Source organism: Manihot esculenta, chromosome 7, assembly GCF_001659605.2.
Source record: "Manihot esculenta cultivar AM560-2 chromosome 7, M.esculenta_v8, whole genome shotgun sequence".
NCBI lineage: Eukaryota > Viridiplantae > Streptophyta > Magnoliopsida > Malpighiales > Euphorbiaceae > Manihot > Manihot esculenta.
The window spans coordinates 30,588,773-30,599,656 of NC_035167.2; the positions used below are offsets into that span (position 1 = coordinate 30,588,773).

Here is a 10,884-nt window from a genome sequence, read left to right on the forward strand (position 1 = left end):
AGAAAATGCCTCTGATTCTGTCTATTTGATTAAGTTGAAGGAACTATGAGAATTTAAAAATTAATATACAACTTGTCTCTAAAACCGAACTCGGATCCTCTATCCACAGTAAATTTAAAAATTAATATACAACTTGTCATATCTGAAACTGAACTCGGGATGCGGCAAGTTTTATGTATAAGTATGACAAGACTATACAATTTGTCGCATCTTTGAAACCTCATAAGATTCTAATAATTATTATTTTTTTAATATCTTACTGCGTCATTGAGACATGAAAGAATATTAATCTTATTTTTCTTTTTATTTTTTTATCAAATATGCGTTAAGATTAGTAGGAAGCAAAAAACGTAGCTAATGCTTCCTATTTTTTTATTATTTTATTATTTTTTAATAAAAATTATTTTTAATTGTATAATGCGGCAAAATTTTTAGTTTATTTTTTTATATTAAATTTTATATAAGATTATGCAATTTTTGCATGATTTATTCTTATTTTAAGAATTTTTTTCCTTCAAATTTGGATGAGTACTTTTTTTTTTTTCTCTTGGATAGATAAAAAGCCGCTACTTGCTCTCATGAGATCAAGGCGCAAACAGGAAGTGTTGCAGAACAGTAATTCCATGTTTAGAATTAATAAATTTTTAGTAATTCAATTTTTTTTATAGGTTCAGAATTTAATTTTTTATTTTAAAAATTTTTTAAAAAAATTATATATAATTATATAAAAAACCTATCATTTGTGTCCTCTTACATTTCAATTCAAACATTTAAATTTTGGATAAATTAATCTAACATTTATGTTTGAATTTAATTTTTATCAATTTTTAAAATAAAAAATTAAAAATAAGCAATGTAATTATTAAAAATGTAGTTTAAGTGACATTTTATTTTATAATATAACTATAAATATTGTATAAAAGACATATTATTTAATTTAAAATAGTAATATTTATAAAATAATTAAAAATAATATATTTATTATAAAATCTTCATCTACATACCGTTAAAGTTTTCAGCCGCATATTTAATATTATTATTATTTTTTTTAAATTAAATATATCATATAATTATAGTTAAATATAGATTAATATTATTTTCATATATGAAATTAATTTATATTTAAAAAATAATAAAATATTATATTTATTATTTTATTTAAAAAATTATATTTTAATTTTTAAAAATTAACTAAAATTATAGTTAAATATAAATATTGAATTAATTTATTTAAAATTTAATTGTTTAAATTAAAATGAAAAATAATATAAACAAATTCTTACTGTGAATTGCATTTTAACAATTTCATGTTTCAATGGTTCTCTTATGTTTTTTATTTGTGAAAAGGAACTTTGAATAAAATGTTAGACTCCTTTTTTTTTTACAATTTATTTTATTCTGTAATTGGGCTGAGATTTTTTTTTTTTTTTTTTTATAATGCAAACCTTTTATCTTCCACAAAATAAAAACTATGAAATAAATAAAAACTATGAAATGTTTAATTTTGAATACAATTTCATGGCTGCTAGATAAATAATATTCAGTTTAAATTAAAAAAATTAATTGAATTGAATTAATTTTAATTTTTTATTTTTTTAATTTTATTTAATTTTTGTTTTTAAAAATTTTATTATTTTATTTCAGTTCAATTTTTATCAATAAAAAATTAATAAAATCAAAACGAATCTATTAATAATCAATAATATATTATTTTTTTATAATATAAAATTTAAATTATAATTAAAATTAAAATATTTTAATTTATTTTAAAACATTAAAAATAAAAGGTAAAAAAATTTTAAAAAAAAACTTAATCAGTCGAATTAAATTAAACGTACAATACTATTCTATTAAAATTAATTTCTTGTTCAAAATTAATTTAATTTAATTTTTACAAATATTAAAAATTTAAGTTTTAGTTTATTGAATTGGATTGGATTCTATTCACCGAATGCTGTGGCTAATATAGAAAATTAGTTGGATAATCCACTTTTCAAGGAAAGAAAAGTGAGAGATTTGACCTCATTATTGGTTAACTTGAAAGATTTTGCCATATCTTTACACTTTACACTTTAATTTTTGTCTATCGTTGATCAATTCTGCTATGTTTTAGTCCTAGTTTTTCCATTGATCAAGTGGGTTTCCAGCATCAAAACTATTGTAGCCACTTTTCTTGTTTCACTAGCATAGATTCTTCCTCATTTCTCCGTTAGTTTCTTGAGAAAATGGAAGAGGTAAATAGGGTGAGAGGTAGACTCAGAATCTCCTTAACAGATTCCACAATGATGTGGATTGTGTATCGTGCAATGGATAAAGCATATGAAAGAGCACAATCCAAGGAAGGAGCCATTGTGCAACTCACTGAGATATCCAAGTTTTATGAGTTGGCAGTGATACAGTTGGAAGGATGTCTGAAATTTGTTCAAGAAGAAACAGACAGCAATTTCGAAAATAATGATGAATATTTCTTAGGGGACTTGACAGAAATCAGAGATCGTCTCATACAACGCCTCAAAGAACTGGAGCTAGCCATTGTAGAAAAGGATAGAGAATTGACTGAGAGATCTGAAAATGAGCTGAGGCTTGGACGAGCGCTTGAAATCAAAGAAAGAAAAATGGATTTTTTACGTGCCAAGCTCAAACTTGAGCCAACAAAAATGGAGGGTGTGAGAAATGCTGATGAAGAATTTTCTGGGCTGAAACATTCAGTGGAGCAGCAAGTATGGAATATCAAACACAAGCTTGAACCTGAAGATAGAAGGAGAAATCGGAGTTGTGACAGCTTAAATTTTGAGAAGATGGGTTCAGACATTGATGTCTTAAAAGAAACAATGGACATGGCTTTTGGGAAGATGAAGAGTGCCATTTTCTTGTCTGAGATGGAGCCTGTTGAGCAACAATGGAGGTTGACAATTGAGAAAGATACATTAGGGATTCTGATTAAAGGCTTTGTGAGAGACATCCAGGAGAATTTCAAAGCACAAGTCAAGGGAAGAGAGAAGCAAGTTTCCGTTGGATTAAACAAGCATTTGTCAGATTTGATGAAAGAGATGAAGTGCTTGAATGATGAGCTTGAAGCACTTTGCATATCACAAAGCAATCAGGAGGGCAAGATTCCTCTAAAGCAGCTTGGTGAAGAGGATGAAGAAGATGATAGTGGTAACTATGTTGCTAAACTGATAAAGAATCATGAGTCCATTATCAAGAAAAAAAAGAAACATTTCAATGCAATTAAGCGAGAAAATCTCGGCGAAAAAGGGTGTCCATGTCCTAGGAGAGAAGAGGATCTTATTAGCCCAAGAAGGAGGATCCAAAATGTCATTGTGAGAATGGAGAACCTAATCAATTGGAATGCAAAACTTGGTCAAAGTAATGACAAAGAGGAAAGCTCCTCAGCGAAAAGCGTATGCAAATTTCGAGCGACACAACAGAAAAAATCTCAAGTTGGCCAGAGGAAAGTGAGTGAAGTTTCGAGTTCTGATGCAGTAAATGAAAAACTACATAATGAAATAAGGGTGCTGAAAGAAGAAAAAGAGGATGCAAGTTTGCAAGCTATGATAATGGAGAAAACTTTTGCTTCTCTGGTAGAAGGTTTCATATATGAAGCAAGCAATCAGCTTTATAAGTATCAAGGAATTCATGAAGATTCATTCAAGAAAACAGTAAAAGAGTGGAATGAACAAATGGAAAGTGATCAGATAGATATCCAGATTAGAGAAGAGATGCAAAATATTGTGTTTCGTGAGGCAGTGAAGAATTTTGGTTGTATTCTTGAATCTGCAATAATAGATTGTCAGGAGGAAAAAGCTGAAAAGTCTTGTTTGGAAGACTATAATTTAGAGGGAAAACTGAGGGAGGAAATATCCAGAATCCTTTCCAGGGAAGCTTACAAGGAATTGAATGAATTAGTTACATTATCTGATACTGGAAACCTTGTTAAAGAAGAAATACAGCAGATTGCCTTTGGAGAGACACTTAGAGATATAGCAAACACCAATTATCACATGACAAGTGTACTCAAAGAGGAGAATCTAGAGGGAAAATTAAGAGAGAATATTTTCAGATTACTCTTTAGGGAACTGTGCAATGAGTGGAATGAGATTATAAAAAGACTCGATGAAGAAAACTTTGTCAGAGAAGAAATATATCAGATTGTTTTCAAAGAAACACTGAGAGATATGGCAAGCAAAAGCAATGAGGGGAAAAATTCTGAGAAATATATCTGTGGTTTCAATTTTAATGAGTCCATTCAGTTTGCAGAATATTCAATTAAGGAGGATGTCTATATGGTTTTCTTTAGAGAAATGTCTAAAGAGTTGAAAGAAATTGATGCTCAAAACTTTGAGAGTCTCATAAGAGAAGAACTTTTCCAACTTGCTGTTGTTGAGACTTTGAAAGAAGCTAGTGCTGCTTATAGAGAAGTTGCAGCTCAGGATCATTTCCAAATCTCAGAAGATTTCATCTCTCCTGACAAGTTACATAAAAATGAAGAGCTTCAAAACCAAGATTCATTATTAAATTGCATGACAGCCGAGCAGAATTTGATTCAAAGCACAAGTTCTGAAACTAATGAGTACAATGCAGCCTGCTGCCCTATTCAAATGAAACATGAGAAGTTTGATAAGCTAAAGATCTCCCATGAGTTGTTTACTGAAATTGGAAGTGCATTCACTTCTGTAAGCAGCAAAGTTGAGATAGCTTTGGAGCAGTTAGCTGTGAGTAAGGCACTATTGAATGAGTTAAGATCTTGTTTAGCAGTTGAAGATGTAGAAAGGATCAATGATCGAACGGTTTCTGTAGCTTCTGCACATAACATGAAGCCATCATGCTTGCAGCCAGAAGAGCTCAAGGAGGTGAAAGTAATTTCATCTTATTGTGAATTTATGCCTATCATGGAATTTTTGCAAGTTTTTATGGACTTTAAGTGCAGAGTAGAAGAAAAGTTAGAGCTGAACATTTTGAGGTCCTTTACTCTTCCATGACCTCTCTTTCCTATTTCCTTTCTATCATTGCTAGTTAACACTTTCAAGAACTCTTCCTCTACAGCATATACCCCTCATTTGATATAAATGATTTTGCAAGAAAATCATTCAAATGAATTCTTGCAAAATCAATGATTTCATCTCTATACATAATGAAAATTTTTCAAGTTAAAACATTTTGAGTTCTTTTATTTCAAACAGATCTTCGGATATTGTGGTGGCATCCTAAGTTTTTGTGACCCAAAATGACTATGTTATAAACTATAACGGTCAAATTAAAATTGGTCTAAATAACTTTTTGAGCCATTTTTCACCTAATCCAAAATGATTAACCAAGTTATACGATAGTTATTAATAGCTAACGTATATAGCTTAATCAACATGGACAATTAGGGTATAGAGAATGAGGAAAAATAGACATAAAATTTATATGGTTCGACAAAGTTCTAAATACTAAGATATAAGCATACGGAACTCTCAAAACCCTAACCTTAGTGTATTATACGAATATCTCACAATACTACCATAATGGACAGAAAACAGTATTTAACCTCACAGAACGTTTCATTCGGGTCAGAATGTGAAACTTTTAGGCCGGATCATATGAAAACATGTCCAAATTCTAGCCGTAAATAACATAATGATCTTTGCATATACTGTTCTGATAAAATTTAGTAGATAGACAGACTAGAAACATGTTACTTAGGTTTCCAAATTTACAGTTGAGAATTAGTTTGCAGTTTGTTAGACTGAGCAGATTTCTGTGCTACTTCTTACAGGTTGGAAAAAGCAATGCATTATTTAAATCCAGTTACTGAACTTGTTGCCAGACAAAAGAGGAAAGAATGGCTTTATAGAAAGGCTTTTATCAGAAGATGTGAAAATCTCAGAAAGGCTGAAACTGAGGTTTCATTTCTTGACCTTAACATGTCTGTAAAATTCAAGAATTTAAGCAAGAATATTCTGTTGTGATTTTGTTTAATTTAATCTTTTTTCCCCCAAAAAAATATTATAATATGTCAAAAATTTCATGTAAAATTACCATTATAGACATTTTCCCCAAAATTCTGTTTTATAGGTGGATTTGCTTGGAGATCAAGTAGAAGTACTGTTAGGCCTACTTGAGAAGATATACAATATACTGCATCACTATTCACCAGTGCTGCAGCAGTATTTTGAGGTGAGGAAAATTCTTTTTTGTTTTTTTTTTTTTTCTATAAATGCAGTCTTGAGATGGTTTTATTATTTGAGTAATTTATAAAAATGTCTCAGAATATTTTCATTATTAATAAGTTGATCCCTTTATTGAAAAATTCATCGAAAATATTCTTAAATTTTGTAATCTATTTCATAAATATGTGCACATCCTATTAGTTAAATTTCAATAGATGATTATTTAATGTACTCACAGAATTAATTTAATGGTAAATACATATGATTAAATATGAGAGTTCTCTAATTCTACTTCTCTAAACCCCGATAAATTATTTAATTTATGAATTTTAACGAGTATTTGAAAAAGTACAGGACCAACTTATTAATAATAATGTTAAAATTCACATGTATACTTGACATTCTTTTTCAAGTGTTTTTTCTTTTTTTTCACTTTTCATGAATCAAAAGCAAACAATTTTTTTTTGCTGCATTATGGTTGTGATTTGTGGTGGTGATGTTGTTTTCTGAATTCTACAGGTGTTGGATATCTTGAACATGATTAGAAAACAATTGATTGGTGAAGTTCTTTTCCCCTCTCAAGGAGATTGTTGATTCAACTTTTTGCTATTATATGTAATATTATGTTGAACTATCAAAAAATTATATGATGAAGGGTGTTTTCATTTTAGATTTAGCCAAATGGTTTCCATTCACCGAAAAAAATTTAAAAAAAATATTTAATTAGTTTTAAATTTTTAATAATTGAATTAAAAATTAAATGAGATATATGTTAGATATGAAAATTTAAATTATTTTTGAAAATATTTTTCCATTTAATTTTTTAAAAATAAAAAAGTGAAGTGAAATAAAGAAAAAAATTGTGATTTTTTTCAAAAATTAAATCAACGGCTTCCACACGTTAAAGCCACTCATTGGTTCGATTACTTGAATTTCTCCGCCGTCCAAAGTCATTAGTCATCAGTCAATTTAGTTATTAAATTTGTGTGAATTATTTTTTTTTAATTAAATCAATTTTAAGATAACTTTATTTATGATTTGAAATGAGGTTAATTTAATTAAATTTCTAAAAATTTACAACTAAATTGTTTTTAAAATATTTTTTTATGTAATTTCTAAAAATAAAAAGTCAACGAAACGAAAGAAAAGAAAAAGAGAAGGAAATTTCGATTTTTAAATATTAAATCAACGGCTTACGGCTTACCCACGTTAACTCACTCATTGGTTCGATTCCTTGAATTTCTCCGCTGTCCAAAGTCATTACTCGTAAGTCATCAGTCAACTCGCTTCTGTCCCACGTTCCGCTCTGCCCAAGCCATTGATTAATACACAGCTCTTCTTCTTCTTCATTGCCCAAGCTATTTTTCTTAGTTTCCATCTTTCCAAAAACAATGTCGGCAACAAGAATTCTTCTTCTTCTCTTCACTTCCATCTTCTTTCTCTTCACACTCTTCTGCTTTACACCTTTATCTCACTTCTCTTCACCAGTTCTTGCAAAAGCACTTTCTTTTTTTCACCACCCAACAGACCATGCTGAACCTGTTTTGTCTATCTCCACCCATCAATATCATAGGCAGAGATCGGAGAAGCTGATCCTGCAGAGCACTTCTCCCGCAGTTGACGAAAAAGACGTGGTGGTGTTGACCATGAACAACTTTAGTGACTTTGTTGATAGAAATCAGTATATAATGATTGATTTCTATGCGCCTTGGTGCTATTGGAGTCAGAAGCTGGCGCCGGAATATGCTGCGGCGGCTACCATGTTGAAGGGTAAGGCTGTTCTTGCAAAAATCGATTGTGATCAAGAAACTGAGTTGGCGAGGAAGTTCAAGATTCAAGGTTATCCCACTTTGTTGCTTTTGGTTGGTGGAGTTCACAAGGACAGTTATTACGGAGAAAGAACCAGGTGATTTTCCCTTTTTTTTTTCTTCAGATTTTTGACCCATTAGAATGAAATTAGTTAAGCTTGAGTTATGAATCCATGCATGGTTGTTTACGTTGCAGGGATGCTATTTCAAATTGGGTTAATCAGAAGATTAACAATGTTGTCCAAAACGTGACAACAATTGATGAGGCAAAACGTATATTAGCTGCTGAATCTGTAATGGTTTTGGGATTCTTAGACAGTTTGCAGGTATCCGGTGTCCATTTCATGAGACTCTTCATATCTGTCTGTGAAATTATGTTACAGCTACTGTCTTCATACGGTTCATTCCATTTTCCATTTATTCTTCTGTTTGAGCAAACCAATGATTCAAAGAAGGAATAGCCACTACAAAGATTAGCAGCAAAATTTTTACAGCGACATAAATTTTATTGTTATATTAACTATACTATATAGTAATAATATGAATAATTTGTTGTAGTAAGCTAATTTGATGACAAAGATTTTGATCCTTTTATAAGTATCGGATGGACTTATCACTAGAATTTATGTCTGAGATGGGCTCTGTAATGATAGACCTGGTAGTAAGTAATAGGACATAGAATCCTATGTTAGAACTCTGATATGTCTCGCCAATGGGCAAGTAAGGTCTAAACTATAGACTTGGTCTAATTGTCCAAAGGCTGTATGTAGATTCGTGTAGGCACGAATTACCCTTCTTGCAGGAAATGACTTGTGTAGATCCAGTTTACACGAAAGTCGAAAGTATAAAACAATAGCAAGGTCCACACAAAATCATTAAGTTCAGCATTTACAGTGTCTGAATTAGAGTGCCTGAATTATAAGTAAAATTGTCAGGGTCCACAAAGTGAGGAGCTTGCTGCTGTCTCAAAACTGCACATTGATGTCAACTTCTATCAAACATCAAATGTTGATGTTTCTAAGATGTTCCACATTGACAACCAAATCAAACGCCCTGCTCTGATTTTGCTAATAAGAGAGAACTCAGCAAATCATACCCACTTTCTCTATGGTTAGTTTCAGCTTTCGGCAATACATTCGAGTCTTTTAAATTGAGTCTTCACAGCTTCATGCATTATTTATATTCTACTCTTGTTCATGCAGAGTGTCAATTCAACAGGTTGGCAATAGCTAACTTTGTATCTGTATATAAGCTTCCTTCAGTGATCACTTTCAGACAAGAGGATGCTTCAGATATTTTTGAGAATCCTATGAAACAGGTAATTAACATCTTATTTCATTTTATTTTTTTGTTCTTTATTTTGGCTAATTTATAGAAGAAATTTAGAGGTAATTACATTAATTTTCATTTTTCAGTTGTGGCTTTTTACTCCTGAAAGGTCATGTAAGGTTGTATCCATATTCAAAGAGGTGGCAAATGCTTTCAAAGGAAAGGTGATTGTGAAAATCCATACTTCTGTCTATTACATACTTATCAACCTTAATTCTTACACCTTTGGCTATGAACAACAAAGAACAAAAGTTCCAGCTTTCGATTTTTTACGTGTATTTCATATTAGAAAAAGTTAATGTAGTACTGAGAAATTCTCTAATTTGTTTCTCGATTTTAAAAAATATATTAAAACATCTATAAAATTTTAAAAAATCTACTAATTAGTCTCTCTATTAATTTTATACATTAAATGTTAAAAAAATTCTATAATACACTAAATAATTTGTCCATTTACTTGCTCATTCTTGACATGATCTTGTGGGATTTTATGTAGCTTCTGTTTGTCCATGTGGAAATTGGCAATGAATTTTCCATTGGAAGACATCTTTCTCATGAATTTGGCCTCCCTGAAGATTCTCCAACAGTGAGTTCTCTCTTCCTCAAAAGAACTAAACTGCTCTAGAATTATCAGATTTTGGATTTTGATGAAAGAAAAAGAACTGAATCATCGCAGGTTGTAGCTTATTACACAGCAAATGGGGTTGTCGAGAAGCACAAATACAATGGTAAATTGAGCTTCTGTGGCATTAAGGTAACCTTCAGTTTTCTTAAGCAACGTTCATTTTGCAGAAAACAAAATGTTTTTGCTTCGGTACGTAGAAAATAGAAGAGAAAAGTCATTTTAACTTTATTTTTTTAATTAAAAATATTTTTTATTAATTGATTTTTCTTAATATTTAAACATCATAAAATATGGATTTTCCAATTTTTCAGTAAGATTAATTCTTAATTAGAATTAAGCTGTGTCGGATCCATAAAACTAATTAAAAGCTGTTTCTAATGTGTTGTATACCGAGGTGTAGTCATTTGCAGAGGAGTTGCTGGAAGACCAGCTTCTGACCAAATCAGAACCAGCCACGAAGAAAGCTGTTAGACTTCCATTGCGCTCTCATGCTTCTGATCCAAGCTCTGTTCTTCATGCATATTAGTCATCTATATATATACATATATAAAGTTGATATCATCTCCAAAGTGTGCTAACTAGTGCTAAGTAGCACAGTTATGTAAGTTCTGTCTCTGCCACGTGGCACACCACTTCTACGTCGACTATTAATATTAACATATTAATAAAACTTATATATAGTTCTTATTATTTTAATTTTGTTAATACTCTCTTTTTAACACAAAATTATAATAAAATTATTTTTTAACGGCTCATGATAGCGAAGGTCGGCCTAGAGCTCGGAGCACTTCAAGGTAAGGCTGCCCACAGCAATGGACTGGACCTGAAGACATCAGCCAATCTGGGCTATCTTTGAGTCCAGAATCTGTTGTGTTGAAGCCAGTCTCGTGATGGGATCCAAGGATGGGCAGCAGACTCGATCTTTTCGCAGCCCTTCTTGCACGCACTCTAGGAAAATTAAATGATC

The 10,884-nt window shown here is 30.7% G+C and overlaps 3 protein-coding genes across 3 annotated transcripts; all 3 read left to right on the forward strand.

Moving 5' to 3' along the window:
• The first annotated feature begins 2,131 nt into the window (after positions 1-2,131).
• On the forward strand, positions 2,132-5,048 carry LOC122724094. The gene has a single exon (XM_043958639.1). It carries the CDS (start codon positions 2,226-2,228, stop codon positions 4,980-4,982), a length of 2,757 nt encoding a protein of 918 aa, XP_043814574.1. The 5' UTR covers positions 2,132-2,225; the 3' UTR covers positions 4,983-5,048.
• Positions 5,049-5,510: 462 nt separating this feature from the next.
• LOC110619050 (WPP domain-associated protein) lies at positions 5,511-6,804 on the forward strand. The gene is made up of 4 exons (XM_043958161.1): positions 5,511-5,524; positions 5,762-5,888; positions 6,061-6,162; positions 6,675-6,804. The coding sequence occupies exons 1-4, from the start codon at positions 5,511-5,513 to the stop codon at positions 6,747-6,749; spliced, it is 318 nt and encodes a 105-aa protein (XP_043814096.1). The 3' UTR covers positions 6,750-6,804.
• Positions 6,805-7,450: 646 nt separating this feature from the next.
• Positions 7,451-10,613, forward strand: LOC110618617 (protein disulfide isomerase-like 1-3). Its single transcript, XM_021761793.2, has 8 exons — positions 7,451-8,061; positions 8,160-8,289; positions 8,899-9,073; positions 9,166-9,281; positions 9,379-9,456; positions 9,789-9,878; positions 9,969-10,046; positions 10,318-10,613. The coding sequence occupies exons 1-8, from the start codon at positions 7,547-7,549 to the stop codon at positions 10,441-10,443; spliced, it is 1,308 nt and encodes a 435-aa protein (XP_021617485.1). The 5' UTR covers positions 7,451-7,546; the 3' UTR covers positions 10,444-10,613.
• The last annotated feature ends 271 nt before the right edge of the window (positions 10,614-10,884 follow it).